The sequence below is a fragment of the Aspergillus pseudodeflectus genome (assembly GCF_044049435.1).
Source record: "Aspergillus pseudodeflectus strain CBS 756.74 chromosome Unknown BJX68scaffold_53, whole genome shotgun sequence".
NCBI lineage: Eukaryota > Fungi > Ascomycota > Eurotiomycetes > Eurotiales > Aspergillaceae > Aspergillus > Aspergillus pseudodeflectus.
In genome coordinates this window covers 183,172-205,498 of record NW_027263829.1, presented here as the reverse complement: position 1 = coordinate 205,498, position 22,327 = coordinate 183,172, and the positions used below count along the sequence as shown (strand labels likewise).

Here is a 22,327-nt window from a genome sequence, read left to right as displayed (position 1 = left end):
TCCCTACATGCTGTATATATAAAGGCAAATCAGCTTGACCAAGGAAACTAAGCACCGTTGGATGATTTCTTGAAGCATAAAAATTGAGCTACAGACCTAGCAGGCTTATACTCGGCTAACATATCGTCCGCGATCCCAACAAGGAGAGCCAAGATATTTATAAATTCGGCGACATTTGATACAGTCGGACAAATAAATGTGACCAGGATAGGATTGCCTCTAGGACACCGTAGAAAGGGTCCGAAGGAGTAACCCGACAGTATTTGGAGACTTGGGGGGCACTCCGTGGTACGTTTGGAGAAGTGGGCCGTTTTGGAGAAATTTTGGAGAAAGAGCCCCACAACCGCCAAGTACACTGGGCAGGCGTGCGGTGATTGGAGAGGTGAATTTTGATTTTGGCCGTATCCATAGATTCAGATGACGTTGATTATGCGAGAGAAACTTCAACTCATTCTTTGCTGATAAAGCTGGGTGTATGGATGGACCAGAGAAATACATATAAAAAGATGTAAACGCAGCTCCGACCATCCTCTGAACCCAACAAAGTCTTCCTCAATCAACCTTGATCACCATGTCGCAGCAGACCGTCATCCGCATCCCCGGCGAGCGCAACTCGCTCAAAAACTTCAAAGCCTTCGAAGAACCCATCCCCAAACCCGCTAAACATGAGGTCATCATCAGGGTGCACTCCGTATCCTTGAACTATCGGGACGTCGGCGTTGCCCTCTCTCGCTACCCGTTCCCAACCAAGGACAACGTGGTCCCATGCTCCGACGCCGCCGGCGTCGTCGTCGAAGTCGGCGAGGGCGTGAAGCATGTCGCCAAGGACGACCATGTCATCAGCACCTTTGACCCTACAAACCTCTACGGCCAGCAGATGGACTGGGAGAACGGGCACGGCGCCCCGGTTGATGGAGTCCTCCGCGAATACATTACTGTTGCGGCCGCTGCAGTTGTCAAGGTCCCCAAGGACTCACCTCAGAGTTTCTCCGAGTGGTCCACCCTTGTCTGCACTGGCGTCACGGCCTGGAATGCTCTCTACGGCCTTACTCCTCTGAAGCCGGGGCAGACTGTTTTGTTCCAAGGTACGTGGCGTGGCCTCCCGTCTTATGAGAGTTCATCGCTAACAACCGTCGTTGAATCAAGGAACCGGCGGCGTCTCCATCACTGGCCTGATCCTCGCCAAAGCCGCAGGCGCCGTCACAATCATCACCTCCTCCAGCGACGAGAAACTCAAGTACGTGAAAGAAAAGTTCGGCGCAGACTACACAGTCAACTACAAGACGCACCCCGAATGGTCCAAGGAAGTCCTCCGCCTCACCAACGGCGAGGGCGTCGACTACGTCTTCGAGAACGGCGGGTCCGGGACCATCGCCGAGAGCATCAACTCGGTCAAGATGGGCGGCAATGTTTCTGTTATCGGGTTCCTCTCCCAGGCCAAGGAGATGCCTGATGTTGCGAGCATGGCGCTTGCCAAGGGCGCGGTTGTTCGTGGTGTTGTTGTTGGGTCGACGCAGCTTTTGCAAGAGGTTGTCCGCTTCGTTGCGCGCAAGGGACTGCGTTTGCCCGTTGAGAAGGAGTTTGGGTTCTCCGAGGAGAATATTGTCAGGGCATTTGAGTATCTTACCTCGGGGAGCCATATTGGGAAGGTTTGCATCAAGCTGGTGGAATAAACGCCTAGGAGGCACGGTGGAGGGATCTCCGCTTGCCGGACGAGGTATTTCGACAGCGGAAACATTGCCAATACGCGAACGAGGAAGTGAGAGAGAGGAACATACCAAGGCCTTAGACCACTGGGAATGCCGTAGCTGGATACCAATCTACTTCCGACGAGATAATGTAAAGTACTGGTTGCGAACATGGTCATGAATTGGAATAAATTAAGGAAGCCGTGCGACATCCAGAAGAAGCATATGGATCTAATGTGCCTTCTATCAAAAGAAATGTAGTCCTGTCTGTGTAGAAAGGTTATCCTTTACATTGACGAAATCAGAGTTCCTCAACCCGTAATATACCTCCAAACCTTGCCATACCACGTAGTCGGCGCAACCGTCTCCCAACACTCATTCTCAAATTGCAACCGCCCCGTATCCAAATCCGCCTCAATCGGCTTGACAATCGGATGTCGATAGACAAGCTTATGCCCCAAGTACAGCGCAACAAAAAGAAATAAGCTAATATACGCAACCACAAAGTCCGCAACACGGAACCTCGGAATCCACGCCGTAAACCCCTGGATGAAGATAATCAGGATATTAAACCCCAACCCATACCACGCCAGATTCGGCTGCCAGATGGCCTTGTAGGGCAATAAATCGCGCGACATATTCCGCGCTTTAAGGGCACGCATAAACGCAATATGACACGCATTCAGCGTCGCCCACGTCGTGAACCCCGCGACGCCGCAGATGTTCAGCAACCAGTTGAAGACCTTGCTCCCGGACTCGGAGACGTTCATGAACGCCAACAGGCCAAATGACGCGGTGGTTAGGACGGCGATGTAGGGGACGCCGCTGCGCGTTGTCCGTTTCATCCACTGGGGCGCGAATTTCTCCTGTGCCAGGCCGATGAGGATGCGGCTGCCGCTGTACACGTTGCTGTTGGCTGCGGAGATTACGACGGCCAGGAGGACGGCGTTTATCAGGCCCGGGAGGACTTTGACTCCGGCGAGCTTTGCCGCGATGACCAGCGGCGATGCGGAGGCGTTGGTGGAGTCGGAGAGGAGATTCGGGTTATCAGAGGGGATGAGGATTCCGATGAAGAAGATGGTGAGAATGAAGAAGAGGAGAATCCGGATAAAGGTCTGGCGGATTGCGGCGGGAACCGTTTTGCGAGGATTCTCTGTCTCGCCCGCTGCCAGCCCGACGAGTTCAGTACCTTGATAGGAAAATCCAGCTTGGATCAGGACAGCGCAGAAGCCGACGAAGCGAGCCTTTGGCGCGGGCGAGACCAGGTATTCGGCAAAGGGGCCGGGGTGCACCCAGTACCGAAAGCCGATATATCCTTCCTGGCCAGCGCCGGCGTTGATGCAGATGCCGAATATCAGGAACCCGACGATAGTCAGTACTTTGATGCTTGAGAACCAAAACTCGATCTCGCCGTAAAAGTTGACTGGTAAGAGGTTCGCCACTGTTATCACAACCAAAAACACTGCTATAAATATAGCAATCGGGATCGTATCATTCCAGTACTGGATTATAAGCCCTGTAGCTGTGAGCTCCAACGCAAATGTCATCGCCCAGGAGAACCAGCAGATCCAGCCCATCGCAAACCCCAGGCTTGGGTCGATAAGCCGAGACGCGTACGTCATGTAGGCACCAGGGATCGGAAGGTACGTCGCTACTTCTCCAAGGGAAGTCATGACTGAATAGACGAGAGAGCCGACAAAGATGTATGCGATTAAAGCGCCGACGGGACCGGCGTGGGCAATGGCCGTGCCGCTACCGATGAAGAGTCCTGTCCCAATTGCACCACCTAAACCTGTCAGTGAAAGAATAGAATACAGGGGGGGGCAGTACTAACCTATCGCAATCATCTGGAGATGCCTACTCTTCAATCCACGTTTCAATGCCGGTGGCGGGTTAGGATCATGCTGTGTGTATTTCTCGGCGTCGACGGTCTCCTCGGTCCTCGATACGTCTTGTTCGATGTTCTCGCTGCCCGCGGCCTTAGATGCGCCTTTCGCATGATGCTCGATATCCATAGTTGTTGATAGAGGTGGTCTGGTCGAAATGTATGGTCAATTGCTGAAGAAAAAGCGAGACCAAACCATCCGAGAGAAGTGGGCATGAACCAGAAGAAAAACCTGGAGAATGCCAGTGCGGGGAGGTGGGAACAAGCATGTCAGAGCAAAAGCCAAGTGCGTATCAGGAAGGAGCGATCAAATCCGACTGGCCCCCAAACAGTGACCGGCCCGGTCAGTTGCCGGCAACGGATATCGCGCGAAACTTCCCGACTAGGAACAAGGTGGACACTCCAGCTAGGCTCCCCGCAGATGATCGGGTCTTTTCCTCCGTGTCCGCGATCTATCTACTCCGGATCTTCCGATTATTTACGCAATCGTTTCATTAATGAGCGCGTCGGCGTACTCCACCCGGCCCGAGACGCGCCGCCGGTCGAGCTGGATCGTGGGGTAGAGGTTGGGGTAAGATGAAGCACTAGTACGCAGAGGGCAAGGAATGCCACATTTATTGCAGTACTAATATCATATATAGGGGACCTGTGGCTGTCCTGAGCTTGTAGCCTAGTGGTGAACAAAGCCCGCCCCATGGGTCACTCGCGACGTGCCACTGCAACCCCTCATTTCTCCCACTTTGAGTGTTATTAGCGAGGGTTGTACCTTGGTTGTTGGGTTATGTTGCTGTCCTCGGCAAGGTTTGCATTCAGGTCATTGTATAAATACATTCGTAAATCCTTACTACTGGAATGGATGCCGATAGGACCCGCGAATGGAAGTGTGTGAGAACACAGATAGGAAGATGCTCTAGTGAGTAGAAGTCCCATGAATATGATGACCGAATAACACCAGGTTACCCACCAGCAACTTTAATGTTCAAGCCCTTAACACTCAGTGCCGTAGGTGGCATAGCTCTCGCATAGAAGTATCAGAGGTTGCAGGAAAAGTTCCGTGCGTTAGATGGCGGAGTATCCGGGTACAAGCTTTAATATACATATTGCGATTTCTTTCTCCCGAGTTGCATTAATTCTTTAATATAGTATCTAGTAAGAACTAAGTAAGTCGAGGAAGCAAACAGCGCCCATTTTCCTCTGGTATATACACAAGCGAAGCAAAGAAAACAGAGGGCAAGGCAAAGTGGTAGTTGATACCAAGGAATAGCACCAGCATCGTGCAATCGCTACAGTTGGCGCTGACAAGAACAGATCTTCGAAGTTGAACGGCGTCGAGCACAGGCAGACCAGGACACCCTCTCGTCGTCTAGGCCTGTCCAGCCTGATCATTAGTCTTGCCCTTCAAACTCCTCCACCCCGATCCCAGAGCCAACACAGTCGCCAATCCCGCAAGCACAATAGATAGGATATAACAATCTTTTAAGCCTTGCACATACCCATGTAGCACAACATCCAGTTCCTTTCCCGTAAACGCAGTCCGGAGTTCCGTCGCACCCGTGGCAGTGATAAGGTGGGTGCTCATTTCTGGCAAAGATTCATGCACAATATTTACCAGCCGATTAGTAAACGCCGCCTGGCCCGCCTGCACAAAGATCGCACCGCCAATACACTGGAAAAACAGAACCATGGCTGAAATCGTCGAGAGATCCTGCATTTCCACAACAGCCTGGCTCGCGATCATGGGGACTTGGATTGCAATTCCGATGCCGATCCCCGCCATTGCTTGGTATCCGATCCATTCGGCTGCGCCAGAGGATATGTCGAGGGTGTACAGGAGGCCGCTAGCGATTGTGCAGAGGGTTCCGCCGAGGGTTAGCAGGGGGAGGTAGTACCCGATAACTCCAAGAACGAAGCCGGAGATTGTAGCGAAGAGGCCGTTGCCTAGGACGAGCGGGAGGGTTCGGACACCGGAGTCTGCGGCTGAGGCTTCTTTGACGGATTGGAAGTAGATGGGGAGGTAGTACAGCAGGACGTAGAAGGAGCTGCAGAAGAAGAGCGTAAAGGCGGAGGAGAAGAAGAGGGTTCGATTTGCGAGGAGGCGTGGGGGGATCATTGCGCGGTCCTTTAGGAGGAATTCGTTGATGCAGAAAAGGATGAGGAGGATTGCGAAGCCGATTAATGTTCCGATTACGTCGGCGTCGTTCCAGGATTTTGCGGATCCGCCCCATTGCAGGGCCAGCAGGAAGCAGAGGATGGCACCGAGGAGGAGCACGATTCCGGATATGTCCATTGCGAGAACGACTTCTTTCCAGGAGGCGTGCTTGGCCTGGGTTTGTGCTGGGGTCGTGAAGAAGAAGATGATCAGCGCTGCTGCGAGACCTCCGATGGGGAGGTTGATCCAGAAACACCATCGCCAGGTGGAATGCTCCGTGAATGCACCGCCGATAAGGGGGCCCGCGACACTGGCAACAGCGAAGCTGGCACCAAGTAATCCGGTCATGGCTGGGCGCTGCTCAGGGCGCACAGAGAACGCCAGGATGGTGTATGAGCCGGAGGAGATACCGGCTGCTCCGATGCCCGAAATGGCTCGGCCGACAATAAGTGTAATGGAATTCTGAGCAATGGCACAAATCAAAGATCCCAGCTCAAACAGTAGCACCGAAGCGGCAAAACTGGTCTTTAGTGGGAAGTAGCGGTAGATCTTGCCCCATGTCCCTTGAAACGAGGCGAGGGTGAGAAAGAAGGCTGAGCCGTACCACCCGATATCGCCCACTGTGTGGAATTCGTCGGTGATGCGAGGGATCGCTGTGGAGACAATTGTTGTGTCCAGTGCAATGAGAAAGATTGAGGCGACGAGACCTCCCATGATGATGGCCAAAGGGAGCCCCGAAGGATATTCCATCTCGTCTGTCGAGGGTGGCTCAGTGCCCGGGGTTGAGCCGGGGGATTGCTCTTGTTTCATTTCCATGCTGGACTGGTCTGACATGTTTTTGGACCGATTCGCTATGGATATCAAAAATAGAAAACCCAGGAAAAAGGGTGAGCTGATGTCTTGTGTTTAACAGTGTTAAAAGTAGAGTTGCCTTGGTTGTTTGGTAGACTCAAGCAGCTTTGGGTCCCTTTATACACTACAGCTCTCGATGAGTTATTAGTGATACATCCCTTCTAGAACGAGAGATTTTTCATCAGCTGTTCTAGGCCATCCTTGAATATCTGTTCTAGCCATCAGGTTATATCGTGAATAGTCTCCGTGATGTCGCCGGGCCAATCAGCGCCCAGCAGCATCACCCCGGATTCGTCTCCACGCAGCTGAACACACTCCAGCATCTGATTGGTGATTCTCGTAATTAGCCTCATCCTTCGGCTCTTGGGTTGCACAGCCCTGGAGGCTAGCGAGGCGCATATCAGAAGCTTCAAGGTTTCAGCTCAACCTCAGTCGACAACACACCACCATGGCTTTACAACGTTCCCTGTTCGCCCGGCACCCCTTCAAGTTTGTATTCACGACATGGTTTCTCGCGAGTTTACCGTTTCGCCTCGCCGGCATTGCTGTCTATTATCTCCCCTCTGCCACGCGCTCCAGGAGAAGCTGGCGGCAGGCCGTGACAACAAAGCTGCTGAGTCTCTGGTTCCAGTTCGCGACCACAGTCGAGTTCCGAACCCCGAAATCACTCGAACCCGGCGCTGAAGCAGAACGCTTCGTCTTGATCGAGCCTGAGAAAATAGTTTCCGATACTACGTCCCCGTACACCGGCCCCCTCACGACAAACCCCGCCATCAAACCTTCCAAAGTCGCCGCCTTTTGGTACGAGTCGCCTCCAGCAAGCGGTCAAACCCCTCCACCCCTCGTGGTCCTCCACTTCCACGCCGGCGCCTTTGTCCTCGGCGGCGCCCGCACAGCAATGGAAGCCGGTTGGGGTCCCATAGCCCTGAGCAAACTACTTTCCTGCCCAGTGCTAATGCCCGAATACCGACTCTCCAACAAATCCGACCGCACAACCAGCTTTCCCGCAGCGCTCCAAGACGCCGTAAGCGCATACAAATACCTTCTTCACACGCTGAACATCCGCCCTCGAAACATCATCCTCTCCGGCGACTCCGCGGGCGGAAACCTCGTCGTCGCTCTCCTGCGGTATATCGCCGAATACGCGGCCGAGACACACCTCCCACCCCCGCGTGCCGCACTCCTCTGGAGCCCCTGGGCCGACCTCACGACCCCGGCCACGGCAGTCAACGCACACCGCAACGCAGCTACAGACTTTGTCTCTGGCGCCCTCCGCGACTGGGGGGTGACGAGCTACACGCCCGATACCTGGACCAGTTCGCACGAGTACTATAGCTATATCAGCCCGGCGGGCCATGAATTCCGCACGTCGGTCCCGATCTTCATCCAGACGAGTAGGCAGGAGATTCTGTACGATTCGCATGTTGCGCTTGCGCGGGGAATGCAGGATGTCGGGTGTACGGTCGAGTTTGTGGAGGTTGAGAGGGGGCCGCATGATGTGTTTCTGGGGGCGGAGATGTTTGGGTTGCTTGAGGATGGGATGCGGATTATTGGGAGGGCGAAGGAGTTTGTTTTGCGGGTTGGTGGTGTGTAGGAGGCTGCTGAGAGATGAGCATTGATAGGTGCCTGGCTTGAATCAGGTTCATTCAACGTGCAGGTGGTATGCGTGTTCCTTGCTCTCATACAGGCTTAGTGATATTGCGAATCTCTTTTCCTTCATACACACTGGACCATAAATACAACGAAGCGGTTTTTTGTTTTTTTCTTTTTCTTTTTGCCGCCTGCGACGACCTCGAATCGGCCGTGTCCAGTTCCGCTCGAAGGGAATCAAAGGAGGGAGCTACCTCGAAATTGCACCATTTTTACGTACAAGACAGTTACGAAATACCGTGTTCTGGAACTAACAAGCGGCGGCTCGTACTATGTATTAAGGGTCGCAGATGGACTTAGCAGATTGTTGAGAGTACATCATGTGTACGGGGGAACAGTGAGCCAAACTGCTTTCTATACTAAGTCAGCCAAACGAGTTGCCACCATGCTTTGGGCTTATTATTTCATCAGAACCTACTGTATGTCACACTGCTAGGATTCCGTCTTAGATAGCCACAGAGTGTAAATCTACGCTGGAGAATGACGAGCCAGTTGCCTTTAGTCAATCCCCCAGTCAGCTTGGAGCACTCCGTCACCTGAACTAAATACACCTACAGACCATTATCGTGAGTATATTGTTGCTCACCGAGTCTATCGGAGTTAAGGCCCGAGCCCGGACCTGAGTATGGACCTGTGTGATAACCTCGGTGAGCGAAGTAGGTATAAGCGAGCGTACACCTGGGCAAGCGAGCACCTACGTAAACTAGACACCAACATGAACATGGTAGGCTAGTGCCTAGATATTTGCTTGTATATTTTCTTCGGGCCCTGCCTGCCGCCAAAGGCGCAGTAGGAAAGTAAATCAATACCAACGCTGCTGCCATAAACATATGCACACCTAGCATGAGACACGGATCCAATCATGAAGCCAGTGTTGAAGCAGAGAATAAAAGCATATCATGACGCCCTGCCCCATGTATTCCCATCGCATCCCACCCCCAATTTCCCTATTATTGCAGCAACACCCCACCACTAGAATGCACACTCGCCCCCGTAACATTCCCATCCCGCATCAGATATCCAAACGCCTCAGCGACATCCTCTGGCCCTGCAACCCTGCCCAATAAACTCGTCTTGGCAAAATACTCCCTCGTCCGTCTGCGGTCCGCCCCCTCAAGACTCCCCCAGAGCTCCGTCTCCGTCGCGCCGGGATGCACAACGTTGACTCTCAGCGGCGCAAGATCCAGCGCAAGCGCGCGCGTCAGCCCATCCAGGCCCGCTGAACACGCCGCGCCCATCGGCCACCCGCGAGAGGGTTTTCTGCCGAGGCGTCCGCCGCAGAATGTTAGGCTGGATGTGTAGGAAGGTTCTAGAAATCGCGGCGCGAGCCTTGCGAGGAGGACTGGGACGATGAGGGGGAGGTGGAGTTCGTTCTGGATGTAGGGGTGGTCGATATCGGGGAGGGCTCGCATACAGGCGCGGCCGGCGGTTAGGATGATGTGATTTAGTTTGAGTTTCGAGGTGGCTGTTACGGATGTAAGGAGGGCCTCGAGGTCTGTTTCCACGGTTGCTGTTTGGAGGTCGATGGTGAATCCCTTTATATGTGTTTCTGGCAGGGAGGGGTGCGAGGATTGGAGTCTGGTGACGGCGTCGGCTACGCGCGTAGGGTTTGATGAGGCGATCGAGACGAGGGCGCCTTGCTGGAGTGCGAGGTTCGCGACGGCGAAGCCAATGCCAGATGAGCCGCCGATGACGAGGATGGACTGACCGGATATTGAAGGCATAGTAGACAATATTCTTGAACTATATCTAGGGGTCTTCGTCCTTTGGTGGCGGTGGAGTGGTCGCGTTTTATACCTCGTGCTTATTATATGATCTCGTCTTTTCCTCGGAGAGCATGTTTCCCGACTCTACAAGACTATTCGACAGAATATCCACGGCTGCACACTTTCCCGCTACGCCGATGCCGACACTGAGCGATCTAGTGGAACTAAGCACCCAGTCCGTTACCTCCGTAGTCAACATACAACGCCAGAAATAGGCAGACCTGGTATCTTAGAGTCGGTGGCTAACTATAGGGCGCATCGACTCGTATCAATCTGGTACAAGTGAGACACTAGGGCGGGGGCGTTGGATAGTACATAGATGCTAGATGGACAACCCCCCACCCCCACCAACCTGCGTCGACAAGTATGGGCGGCGGCGGGAGAAACAAGTACATCTTCAAGTCTGTATATTACGTATCTGAAGTAGTTACAACCAGCGGCCATCACGACAATCTCATCAAGCCCTGTCGCACAAGCCCTCGCTCTCCGAAATCTCACCCCTCCACCCCCCCCCAACACCAAGCAAACAACAGGGAGCAACCGGGCTGTAGTTACCGCACCCGGAACCCAATGTAGAGTAGACCACCCCCAGCTAGATAGGAGGTCCAACAACACCCTTCTCACCCACAAGCTTCTTGTCCATATCCCCCAACCCTCAACCGCCAACCCCCAAACCCCCCAGCCACAGCCCCAACCCCAGGCCCGGGCAGCTTATGAAATGGAATAACCAGCGAAGTAAACGCCGTAACCGCCGCGCCCGCGAGCGAAAAGGCAAAGACGTCCTTGATCCCCACCATATGCGCCTCATGCACGGCATTGAGCTGTGCGTCCTGGAATCCGCGCATGATTTTAGAAGCACCCGTGGTATGAACCTGGATTGGGTGGGCCGATGCTGGGGTAGTTGCCTGCGAGCGTTGAGAGCATGCGGTTCGCGAAGAGGAATTGCGCGGCTGTTACAAAGTACGCCCCGCTCATGAAGTTGCACGATGAAATAGCACATGTCGGCTTAGTAGACCTGAGTTAAGGGAGAGTCGAAGGAGCGGGAAGAGGGGAGTGTACTGAGCGTAACCCCCGTAATAGTCGCAGTATGTCCGGGCTTCGTGAAGGTCTGCAGCGTCGTCATGGCCACCTGGTTTCCCTGCCCGGAAGATAGCCTGCGGACCAATATGGCGTGCCTTGGAGCAGCAAACAGCGTCTTCATGATGAGATGCCCACTTGCCATGGAGCCGAAGCAGAATAAGGCCATGAAGGGGGGTACTGTTGACGCCGCTTGCGTTGGCGGGCTTGTCCTGGATAGAGTAGAAGTAGGGCGAGGTCTAACGGAACTTGGAAGCTAGAGATTGAGGCTGTGCCGGAAGGTATTTAGTCTAGCTAACGTGATCGACAGCATGAGTCGACAGTCTCCCATCCAGGCATACAAGGCGTTTGACCATACGAGATGCGGTTTCAGTAGAGCTAGGGGGGTCATAACGTATCGCCCTGGAACCCCTCCATGATGAAGAACACTATTGTTAGAGCAATCCACAACACGAGTATCGCATGACGGAGCCATCGCTCTAGGGTTGAGTTTGACCACCCCACTGCAGCGCCGGGATAAAGCAAATAAGCGAGGCGAGGGGCCTTAAAGCCCGACAGAGGGAGATGACGCAGTATCCCCACCCCCAATGCAGTTGGGCGCTTAACATGCTACGGCACTTTAAAAAAGAGCAGAGCCAAGGCGATGATCTGGCCACCAACAGGCGAGTTAATCCTGAAGAACCAGTGCCATGTTCCCCCGCTCGTAAACGCGCCGCCAATCAGGGGTCTGATGATACTCGAAAATATAAAGACGGAAATCTACATCCCGATAAGCATCGGCCGTAGTTTCAGCCCAGCGACGTGGCTAGTCATAAGTACGCTTCCGCCGAGTGTGCCAGAGCATCCCCAGCCCCGCAGGGTTCGACCGACGATTATAGCTGAGTTGTTCGGGGCGGTTGCGGCGACGATGCCGCCGGCGAGGAAGATAAGCACAGAGGCGAGTAGAGGGCTTGTGCGTCGAGGAATTTGTATAGCTTTCCCCACATAGGGGAGGAGCTGCCGACGAGGAGGAAACAGGCGCTGCCGTACCAGCCGCCGTCGTCGAGACGGTGGAAATTGTTGGTTATGCCGGGGATTGCGGGTGGGACTATGCCCTGCGAGTGCTGTCACGGCTTGCTTTAGATCATTCGAAAGATGTATAATATCCAAGCCTGCTAGTAGGGTGCCCAGGAAGATGGCTCCCATGGTAGCGGATAGCCGAAAGGCAGTAGAATACTCTGGCACCACACCATCTTGTTTCTCCTGCGAAACAGTATGGGCGCTTTTTGCCTTTTGATCGAAATTGTAACAATTCCGAAGCCTGGTAGGTCTTCGTTAGAACCAAACATCGATCCAGACTCTATTAATCCTCAATCCTATTTATACAACGACCCCATCGGCCCTAATCCCAAGAGAGTTTAGCCACCGGGGCAATGACACATTAACGCGCCCAGCTAACGCCATTACTAATTACCCCGGACCAGTCAAATGGATCACGATATCGGGCTGGTTGGTAATCAACTTTTGGCGATTCTCCCCACCCTTAATTTCCATCTCCCCTCTTCGTCTGCGCGACTCGGTCCGTACGATAACTTGATACCAGCCATGGCGGGGGTGCGGCCCAGTGCCCTGCCCTGCACCAGGCTGCGCGATAGCTGTGTCGCGTGCGCCGTGTCGAAGCTCAAATGCCCCAAGCAGCGGCCCTCATGTTCGAGGTGTGAAACCCGCGGGATCGACTGCCAATACTTCTTTGCTAGACGACCGGGTCGACGGCGCGAACATGGTCGTGGTCATCCGACGAGCTGTACGAGCCGGAGCAGCCGCTCTGCAGAACCCTATTCACAGCCCAATGCGGTACCAGATTCCCAAGGCGACCAGTCTGGACATGGCGACCCTGCCGCGACTGTGAGGGCTTCTATAAGCCCTGTCGACCTAACAGCCGATCTAGCTCCCACTGCTAACCTACCGGGGAGTCACGGTTGGGCTACTGTCATACCGGAAGATGGGGATGGAACATATCCGGCGGACGCATTCTCGATGCCCACGGGATCTACTACTGTCCCGCAACTTGATGACAGTGCGATGGATCTCCTCATGGCAGATTCCGACCAACACCCCGTGATGGAGACCGACAAGATCGCCGCCACGCCCGAGGGCACCATAGGCGGCACCCAGCCCGTACCAGATGCGACTAATCTCGACCTCAACCTCGATGCGCCATTTACCAGCAGCAAGATTCCCTTATCCACAGATCCCTCCGGCAAGGACCCGCATGCATTGAGTAATCAGACCTCACTCCCATCAGACTCTACTACAGTCAATCCCGCCAACATCACGAACTCGACCTGCATCTGCGTCCCGCGAGCCCTCGCCCTCCTCCGCGCCCTCTCATGCGCGCAATCGTCCCAAACCGCCCTCCCAGAAACCCATCCAGCCCTGTACACGCTCTACCAACACAAACCCAACATCGCCCTCGCGCGCCGGATGCTCTCGTGCCCACCCTGCACGGAAAACACATTCCTCCTCGCGATCCTCTCCCTAATTGTCCTGAACATCCTCGAGCGCTACGCGACGGCTTTGCAGCGCCAACTCCACGACACCAACCACTCCTCGCGGGCGAATGGGAGCGGGAATGGGAGCGGGAACGGGAACGGGAACGCGAGCTGTGTTGATCCCGGGACGGTCGCGAAATTGGCCCACTGTATTATCGCGTGTCGGCGGGTCCCTTCGAGGGTAATTGTTAGTGAGCTTTGCAGACTGCAGAGTTTGGTGAACCATCTTGCCCCGAGGGTTGTTGGGCAGGGGGCTGAGGCGTTGGAGAGGATGGAGGGGGGAATGCGCGAGGGGCTTGGAGGGTTATCTGGGGATATTATTGACAGGTTGAGAAGATATTAGAATATCTCAACGCTGTGGTTGTGCGGATGGGTTCTTGTGACTGGACCATAGCATATAACATCGCGCCAGGCATGCATGTTTATTTACCGTGGCAGCTGCTGGCCCTATCTAATGAATGTTTACTTCTTGCGAGTTATACTCGAAACTATGGAACCACTCTCAGAAGCGACCTTCTCCGCCGAGAAACGGCGGCTGAGTACCTAGGCATGGAGGCGTCACCCTGATCTCAACGGGTCCCAGTCTAGTATATCACCGTATAGGCTTCATTTCGTCATACCCACGAAACCTTTGAGCTGCAGCCGCATTTCTCACCCTCATCATCATCCCACCCCTCGCCTTGGCCGAAAGCCCCATCTCCTGAGACATCCTCAGATCCCAATCGGCATCGTCCGAGCTAAGCTGGTCCGGAATCCGGATGGCGCAGGCGGACTAGTATCAAGTCGGCAGTTGTGGGCCATCCGATCCTGGCATGGAAACGAGGGACAAGTTGGTATTTACTGGTGTAGCGAGCATGTAGAAAGAAGGAATTAGGTTCGACGATTGAGGAGGCAGGCGCTTCTGTAGCACGTCGATAACAGTCATGTATAGATATATTTGCAATGCGCAATGCTGTCATTTCACTGTTTTTGTACGAGGCGATTTGATATAAGTGAGGATATACAATAAGATCTACGACAGCGGGAGGCATATAATTAGAGCCCTGCCGTGATTTACCCTAGGAACCTGTTTCCCTCCATTTTACCACTGGACCCAAAAGCGTCTCATGAAATAGGCTTAGAGGGGATTCATATATTTTCGTTTCGTGCTTGATGTCCTTCAAGGTAGGTCTACCATAATTGCTAAAACTCATAACTATCAAAACTCAAGAGCACCGGATCGAGATAAAGCGGCACCTCGACCTCCTCATCCACACTCTCACACCCTGTACAATCCGGCCCCCAATTCACAAAGTTCTCCGGCAGATTCAGTGACCCGGGCCCGAACCCGTTCAGCCCCTGCGCCCGCGCAAAGGCCTTTTCTTTCTCACTCTCGTACCCCGCGCCCAAGAGCGCAGAGTCCGAGGACATGTCCTGCAGATCGAGCCAGGCCTGGGACGGGGTGACGAGGTGGAAGAGGCGCTTCCCGATGTGGAAAGCGCGCCGCGAGCTGGGGTCCTGCTCTGCCATGCTGTGGAGCCAGAGGAGGGCCTTTTTCGACGCTTCGCGGACGGCCTCGGCGTCTTCGCCTTCGTTTTCTTGGGCGATTTGCTGCTCGCCGTAGGCGTTCATGACGGAGACGAGGCCGATGGAGAGTTGGGTGAGGAGAATCGTCAGCGCGCGCATGATCGTGTGGAGGAGCGGCCACCACGAGGTCATGGCCGCGATCCATTTTATGTCGGGGACGTCTGGGAGGACAGAGATGAGGGCGAGGGCGAAATGGACACAGGCTTTTGCGGTGTCGTCTTCAAAGTTGGAACGTGGGATCTTGATGTTTGTCCCTGCTTCGACGTCCAGGTCTGTAAGGCAGGGGCGGTTGAGGATCATCTGGGAGCTGTAGTACGCCATGGCGAGAGCGACCTGTTCTCGGCAATTAGGTGCAGAGACGCTGCTGGTGTCGTTTACATCGTAGATGATAAACGCAAAGGCTGGTTGGAGGCTTGATAGCCACGATTGAAGCTTCTCCTGGTAGAATGAGATATTCGCTCCGATGCTATCTTTTGTAGCAGTGAGACTATAGACTGCTTTTGTGGCAGATTGCATTGTAACCGAAAGGTCGACAAGATGGAAAAAGTAGAGCGACTGGCTGGGAATGATATCCCGCAGCCATTCGTCCCGTGCGTATCGTTCTGAGTTGCTCGCAGATATAGTCGACTGGAGCTTGCTCTCCCGTGAAGAGGCGTCTCCTAGCAGCTCTACCACTTCAGGTAGCGCGAATTGGGCCTCGTCATATGGCAGTGGTAGATGTACAGACATGGACTGGTTGTCAATGCATGATGTACGGCCGGTCATGCCGGAGAGAACATTTTCCAGGGCGACAATCGACCACCAGATTCGAGCTCGCGTCTCTTTGGAGACGGTGTCCAGTCGACTGTTACCGTCGACTCGGAGATTGAGGCCCATGGAAATCGCTAGGCGCGCAGCGCGACCATTCGCCTGCCATGACCTAGAAGCGACGCGTCAGATATATTCAGACGTGGGCAGCTCGTAGACATACTGGTTGAGTTCACCTGAGAACAGGTAGTAAATCGCAAACATCAGGTCAATCTGGACCTGATGTAAGCCGATGTACCTGGTGGTGCCGGGCGTCGAGCTCAGCGCCAATGCTCGCGAGAGATACACGCGGTCATCGACATCGTCCCCGGAACGTGGCTCTGACAGCCGATAACATCTGCAACCCACGGCAAGTATCAAATTAAGGACAGCAAGCCATTTCCGGGAGGGCTGCGATGCAGTGTGAGCAAAAGCTTGATTGAACTGGACAATGAATAATGATTTATTGATGAGAGGAAACGAGGGTGCCACTGATTTGAAGAAAATGTTGACCAGATGAGCTGCCCAAGGCTTCGGTGGAAGGCATCTCGGCTCGAGGGGCGGAATCGTTTCGGGGACTTGGGTATTATCGAGGTGATAGTTCATTGACGGGGTCGAGTCCTCGATCTGGAAGGCGTGGCGCTGTTCCTTGTCTGTATTCAACTTGTTGACTGCAGTGCCCAGTTTCTGCAACCACGCAACTTCGGACGCCTTGCCAAAGTAGCCGGTCGCTCTGCTCGCATCGTCACGGTTGAGATCTTCGGTCAATGTACCAGCATCCTCAAAAAACTCGATCGACGTTGTGGAGGTTGCGGATGTATTTGTAGACTGAAAGTCTGGCATTTCAGGACGGGACTTTTGGGGTGGAAATATCACAGTCAGGCAATGATTCGCTTTAGTCCAGTGGCTCGCTTACCATGAATCCATCGCCAGCAAGACTGTCCCCTACACTGCCCTCGAAGAATGGGCTCTGACTATCGACAGTCTGTGTTTCCGAGGCCTATGGAAAGGGCGTTAACTCCAGGTACACCACAAAGACAGTCAATTCCCAGACCTGCTCGGCATTTCCAGCAAAGGCGACGGACTCCTGGGGGCTTCCTCGCCCTGCGCGCCATTCCCTCGCGGCAAGGAGCAGGTTGTCGAGCTGCGGCCGATCGCCCGCATTGAACGCAGCGACGAGGTTATCCAGCACTAGCTGCGCTGTGTCAAGCTTGTTCTCAACCCGTCTGAGCGCAAACTTCCTGCGTCTGTCGCTCTCGGCGACAAACACGCAGTCGCAGCTGTTTGCCACACAGTTGTCACAAGGCTGGTTCCCACCACACTGCTGGCATTAATATCCATGGTTGATTCAAGGGCAGAAGACGGTGCTTGGGAGCGTGTGATTGGCATTTACTTTGATTCTCCGCGTCCGACATGACAAGCAGGCATTTGATCGTTTGGTCCTCCGGGGCACCGCCAGCGATGCTCTGGGGATGTAGCCTGGGGTGAATGGTGAGGGGACCAGGGGCGGTCCAGGACCTGAATGTTTCGGCATGTTTATAAGGGGGTATCCAAGATTTAAAGCATCAACCGTCAACAAAGAGAGTGGCAGCAGTTTTGGAGAAAAAAATAACAAAGAGCAGGATTGGGCCGTGACCCCTCGCAAATTGGATTGAGCCTCTGACGTCACACAATCTTCAAACTGGATGTTTGTTAAAATTGATTGGTGAAAGGATTCCAGTTCCACTCCAATGACAGCCCTGATTTGTCGGGATAGAGTGTCAACAGTGCCGATCATTGGAAGGTTCGAGCTCTGCTAACCGGAATTTGTTCCTATTGGCCAGGATCAACAGATTTTCTGTGATTCTCAAATCCCCCAACCCCCTTGGGCCTCAGGTCCTCAATTCACCCAGCGCACCCTCGTTGTTACCCACAAATCCGGCGAACATGAGCAAAACGTTGAGCTTCGATCGAGTGCCCATAATGCGCGCGTCGTGACGCTGTCGCTTGCGGATCGCAAAAGAGACGAGGGCGACGCCAATGCTGCTGCCGGATATATTTTGCGGAGCGAAGGTTTCGTCCGACGCCACGACAAATGCGCAGCTGACTGGGTGTATGCCCAAGGAGGAATGCCGGTTCCAATGTTGGAGCGTTCTGGAGCGCCCGTGCAGGTGCCATAAGGCCCATCTGAAGCCTAGATTGCGGTGACTGCGTTGGCACGTTGACGGCATTATGCGAGCGCCATTGTGCTTGAATTTGGCCGAGTGACAGTTGACCGTGGTAGATGATGAAGTGTCCTTCCTGGCGTCAACAAAATATCCACAATAGCCCAAGGCAGACGGGACATGACCGCGTGGTGGCATATCAGCCTGGTAAACTCATGGACTTGAGGCAATTCGTAGTCCGCCTCGCACGGTGGAAAGACTTGAGTGTACATGGGACGAGTAGCGAATTGAATTGTTGTTGTAGCGGTAGTGATGATAAAGATGGTCCCTTGTCGCTGAAGAGGCTGAATGTATTCATGGTCTACGAGCCACTAGCTCCTCCCAGAGAGTACTATAGCGATGGCTTTTATGAACAGGGCTAAGCGACTTTGTAGTGGACTACCCCGACTGTTGTAGTTCATGGTAGTCAGGATGGTGTTGGTGTTGATGAAGAGGTTTGGAACGAGGTGAATGTTTAAAGCGAAGCACACCGAGGGTCCTTCGCGCCCTCCCGGACAGTACCGACTCATCTACCTGGTAGTTCACACTGATCTCAAGCTAGGTGAACGAGATAAAGTGCCCGCTCACTGGGCGATGTATGCATTATGTCGCTTGATACCTTTTCCCGATTGGCACGCACAAACGGAGTTACCTTCCCTATTACAGCGGTCTATCGATGTCCCGTATGGCTTGTCTAGGCGTGGTGCTGCTAGATTCCAAATTACGTTCCTATTCTTGCTTAGAAGGAGCGCCGGTTACATGAAACGTCCATGAACGCAGCGGTATCTTGTGTGTAAAAAATAAGACTTGCCAGATGCACATGTTAACTAGTGAGTGACTACCCAACTCAACCGGAGTGATAAGTACAGAGACCCATTCGCCCTACCCAAGTCGAAGTCCTACCCCATCTTTCCCCCGCGGCTACTGCGTTCTCGCATATCACGCGCGAGAACCATAAACAAACCCCTCTTATTCATGTATACAAAGCCAGGTTTATGCAGAATACGCAGAAACCCCCCGCTGAATCTCCGAAACAATCCCATTCGCCAAGTCACCCGCAATCCCCTGCAGGGCATCGGGCACCTTGGGCGTAATCGCATCCCTCAGCGCCTCAGAGGCCGCCTGCTGATCCTGCAGCGAGCTCAGCACATCGCCGGAGCGCCCATCCCCATCAAAGTTCGACTTGGCCCCCACGACCGCATCGACAAGGTCACTAACGTCCGACGTCAGATCCTGAATGGGACTGACGAGCGCAAGGGCATCGGCATTCTGCAGCGGATCGAAGCCCGGGATCGCGGACGCGCCGCTGTTGATCGTTGTCGCGAGCTGGTCGGATGCGCTCTGGACGGCGTCGGCGTTGGAGGAGCCACCGACGTATGCGGAGACGCTGTCGGCTACCGCGGCGACTTGGGCGCTGATTCCGGAGAAGATGTCGGTGTAGTCGGCGAGGGCGCGCTTCTTGGTGGGGATTGGCTCGGCGAAGGCGCTGTAGGTCAAGGCGAGGGTGAGGAGGCCGGTTGCGAGCTTCATTTTGGAAAGTTTGGGTTAGGTTTGGTTTAAATTAGAGTTCTGGGGACTGTTTTGATTGTTTTGATTGCTTTGGTGATATTGATGGAGGGCGAATCTGAGGAGCAAAGCTGCTATTTATGCACTTGTCCACAGCGACAGTTGGTAAATGAAACCTCGGCGGTCCCTTTCTTCACGGAACATGGATGAGACAATAATCGAGTACATGTGCCTGAGTATCGCCGTCTCGAGTGGCCAAATTATGGGGTTATGGAATCCTTTGAGGCGATCCTGTAGATCTCTTGCCTCATGAGTGCCGCATCGACGGGCCCTACTGGCCCAAATTCTGCGGGGTCAATCAGGGCGTTGCAACAGCTGCAGGAACTCCTAAAGGCTGAAGTGATCTCAGTCCAAAGTCCAGTACTCGATCGACCGTCACAGGGCACGAGTCAAAACCATAACAGATCAGCGTCGTCGTCCGGATCGAACACCAGTCACAAGGAGTACTGAGTTGGCGCCAAAAGTATTCGCCTTGTAAGCTGGTAAGATCGGCATCGACCTTCATCGAGCATGCTATCGTGCGTTCCTGGGTGATTTACTACTGCGCTGGACATGAAAGGTCGTTGCAGTTACGAATTGGACGGTGAGGAGCATGTTTGCGCCAAATATGAGCCCTAATTAGACCGAACTTCAACTCAAATAGACACAACCCTTCACAGACTGGTTGGGCCATTGCGCTGACGTGATCTCCCACTGTAACGAAATACTCGAAGGACGAATCCATGTTCCGTCCAACCCGGGAATCGGGACGATCTCTTTTCCGTGAAAGCCAAGACGATTTGTCAACGGGTGGCGCGGTCTTCAGCCCACTGAGGGCGTCCGCCAAGATCTTCGACTGTATCTGTGAATGTGGGGAATTGGGATGAGAACAGAACGAGGAAGCCCTTACCGGCAGAGTACGTCGTAAGACGTAAAGAGGCTTGTGAGGCCCTGGGATAATAATGCTGCAGGGAATATTGTATCATCGTACCTCCGAGTGGTTTGGTTCTCAGTAGATGCAAGGTATCACTTTTATGCTATCGGGGTAGGTTCGTCATGCATAATTCAAGGTAAGGAGAAGCAGATCGTTGTCGAGGAGTCCAGAAATATGTCCCCAACTTAGTGCATAACATTTATGCATGGATTGTTTTAGGTATGATAGATCAAAGTTGCCGCTTAGAATATAACAATCAAAGTGATTTAAATAGCGCCTGCAACTGGTACATAAAATGTATGATAGCACCAGTGCAAGAGACGACATGAAAGGAATGGAAAACTTGACAAATTCACGTATAGCATATAATCATCTGTTCTGCACCGGACAGAGAACTGCAATCGCCGGGGGAATGAACTATCGGGGCGAGCAATTTATATATTTATGGATAGTAGGCGCCGGGTTCCCCAAGCTGAATATCCAGCCCATAAAGGGCACCTCTTGCTTGGGAACGAATACTATATTCTACTCACTTATGGGTTAATTAGAAGCCGGAACACTCCTCATTTACCACCCTTATATTCGCTATTAGCATGCGAAGGCGACTTGCTCAGAAACCGACATCTTTGGCTGCGTTATTGTACGAGGCAAGCAACGGTGCAACTAGCATCATCCACACCAGGAGCTTTAAACAGCCTAGGTGTACCTTGTACTACCAGGCAATTTCTACACTGAGGTCCCTGGGCAGGGACCCGAGTACGCCGGCGAGCGTCTTACTCGCCGAGAATAATTCTCAGGCCCGAGCTGCCGATAAAGCTACTGTAGGCACCGAACAAGTAACAAGCCTGTTATTCTAAACTGCGACTCATGGGTTCGACCTATAGCAAAGACGAATCCTTTATCAGTCCAGATCTGAATGACAAGGCTGTCGCTGTGTAGTTGAGAACAACCAATCACGAAAGGCTGAAGAGGATTTATCACATTGCCCACCAACAGTCACCATGTCTCCAGTCAATGCCGGGACGCATTTGAGGCCCAATCGCATCGACTCTCGTCAGTCCCAGGCGCGGTAAGCCTGTTGGCCTGATATCCGCGGTCTAGAGTCATTTAGAACCATACTAATTTCGAAATAATGGGCCGTCTCCTGTAACTGTTATGTCTTTACTGAAAAACCGTGAATGGCACGCGTCTATCCAACCGCAATCTAGTATTCACAGCAAAAGAAAACCTCTATTATCTAAGAAGAATTTTTCTGGGTTGGGGGGGGAGAGCATAATCGGATCTATACAGGGATCCTGTTGTCCTCCAGGGAAAGGAAAGGGCGGGCACTCACGACCTCGGGGTCTGATTTCGTAGAGCGTCGCCGCGACCTGTGATTTGGACGTGCATTCGCGGTCGCTGGGGAGACCACATCCAGACGAGCAAGACACACTACAGGCCTGCCGCTTAGGATTGCTCCTACCTTTCAAAGGAGATATGAAGGAGGTGGTTGGGAAGGAGCGATGGGCGTTTCTTGAGGCTGATTCGGAAACCACGGCCCTAGGAGGGGGTTAACCAAGATACTGAAGGAACGACTACTGGACAGTAACAGTGCCCTTGTATTACCAGCACCACATGCAACCCGTTGCCGCCAGGGTCAATGCCAAAATGCCCGAGCACGGCGGCCGTTGGAGGCTTTCAGGTTGAGAGTCTTATCACCACGCGCGGACAGTCCA

At 53.5% G+C, this 22,327-nt stretch overlaps 9 protein-coding genes across 9 annotated transcripts; 3 read left to right on the top strand and 6 right to left on the bottom strand.

Moving 5' to 3' along the window:
• Positions 1-571: 571 nt before the first annotated feature.
• Positions 572-1,673, top strand: BJX68DRAFT_257904 (zinc-dependent alcohol dehydrogenase family protein; the record flags this gene model as incomplete). The annotated part of the gene is made up of 2 exons (XM_071043432.1): positions 572-1,085; positions 1,147-1,673. 2 exons carry the CDS (start codon positions 572-574, stop codon positions 1,671-1,673), a joined length of 1,041 nt encoding a protein of 346 aa, XP_070894950.1.
• A 326-nt stretch (positions 1,674-1,999) lies between these two features.
• BJX68DRAFT_278474 (amino acid permease/ SLC12A domain-containing protein) lies at positions 2,000-3,703 on the bottom strand (the record flags this gene model as incomplete). The annotated part of the gene is made up of 2 exons (XM_071048548.1): positions 2,000-3,474; positions 3,523-3,703. 2 exons carry the CDS (start codon positions 3,701-3,703, stop codon positions 2,000-2,002), a joined length of 1,656 nt encoding a protein of 551 aa, XP_070894949.1.
• A 1,233-nt stretch (positions 3,704-4,936) lies between these two features.
• On the bottom strand, positions 4,937-6,538 carry gliA (MFS-type gliotoxin efflux transporter gliA; the record flags this gene model as incomplete). Its single annotated transcript, XM_071043431.1, has 1 exon — positions 4,937-6,538. One exon carries the CDS (start codon positions 6,536-6,538, stop codon positions 4,937-4,939), a length of 1,602 nt encoding a protein of 533 aa, XP_070894948.1.
• A 472-nt stretch (positions 6,539-7,010) lies between these two features.
• BJX68DRAFT_244986 (Alpha/Beta hydrolase protein) lies at positions 7,011-8,657 on the top strand. The gene has a single exon (XM_071041420.1). The coding sequence runs from the start codon at positions 7,023-7,025 to the stop codon at positions 8,166-8,168; it is 1,146 nt and encodes a 381-aa protein (XP_070894947.1). The 5' UTR covers positions 7,011-7,022; the 3' UTR covers positions 8,169-8,657.
• Positions 8,658-9,174: 517 nt separating this feature from the next.
• On the bottom strand, positions 9,175-9,948 carry BJX68DRAFT_270854 (uncharacterized protein; the record flags this gene model as incomplete). The annotated part of the gene is made up of 1 exon (XM_071046792.1): positions 9,175-9,948. The coding sequence occupies one exon, from the start codon at positions 9,946-9,948 to the stop codon at positions 9,175-9,177; it is 774 nt and encodes a 257-aa protein (XP_070894946.1).
• Positions 9,949-11,684: 1,736 nt separating this feature from the next.
• BJX68DRAFT_168445 (uncharacterized protein) lies at positions 11,685-12,388 on the bottom strand. Its single transcript, XM_071037010.1, has one exon. The coding sequence runs from the start codon at positions 12,250-12,252 to the stop codon at positions 11,827-11,829; it is 426 nt and encodes a 141-aa protein (XP_070894945.1). The 5' UTR covers positions 12,253-12,388; the 3' UTR covers positions 11,685-11,826.
• A 179-nt stretch (positions 12,389-12,567) lies between these two features.
• BJX68DRAFT_168442 (uncharacterized protein) lies at positions 12,568-14,138 on the top strand. The gene has a single exon (XM_071037009.1). The coding sequence runs from the start codon at positions 12,652-12,654 to the stop codon at positions 13,939-13,941; it is 1,290 nt and encodes a 429-aa protein (XP_070894944.1). The 5' UTR covers positions 12,568-12,651; the 3' UTR covers positions 13,942-14,138.
• A 642-nt stretch (positions 14,139-14,780) lies between these two features.
• On the bottom strand, positions 14,781-17,484 carry BJX68DRAFT_257900 (transcription factor domain-containing protein; the record flags this gene model as incomplete). The annotated part of the gene is made up of 5 exons (XM_071043430.1): positions 14,781-16,083; positions 16,135-16,786; positions 16,890-16,924; positions 17,036-17,271; positions 17,344-17,484. The coding sequence occupies 5 exons, from the start codon at positions 17,482-17,484 to the stop codon at positions 14,781-14,783; spliced, it is 2,367 nt and encodes a 788-aa protein (XP_070894943.1).
• Positions 17,485-19,126: 1,642 nt separating this feature from the next.
• Positions 19,127-19,663, bottom strand: BJX68DRAFT_270849 (cell wall mannoprotein 1 family protein; the record flags this gene model as incomplete). The annotated part of the gene is made up of 1 exon (XM_071046791.1): positions 19,127-19,663. One exon carries the CDS (start codon positions 19,661-19,663, stop codon positions 19,127-19,129), a length of 537 nt encoding a protein of 178 aa, XP_070894942.1.
• Between the last annotated feature and the right edge of the window lie 2,664 nt (positions 19,664-22,327).

Coding starts and splice junctions, on each gene's coding strand:
- BJX68DRAFT_244986 (XM_071041420.1), top strand. CDS start 7,023: ATGGCTTTACAACGTTCCCTGTTCGCCCGGCACCCCTTCAAGTTTGTA.
- BJX68DRAFT_168445 (XM_071037010.1), bottom strand. CDS start 12,252: ATGGGAGCCATCTTCCTGGGCACCCTACTAGCAGGCTTGGATATTATA.
- BJX68DRAFT_168442 (XM_071037009.1), top strand. CDS start 12,652: ATGGCGGGGGTGCGGCCCAGTGCCCTGCCCTGCACCAGGCTGCGCGAT.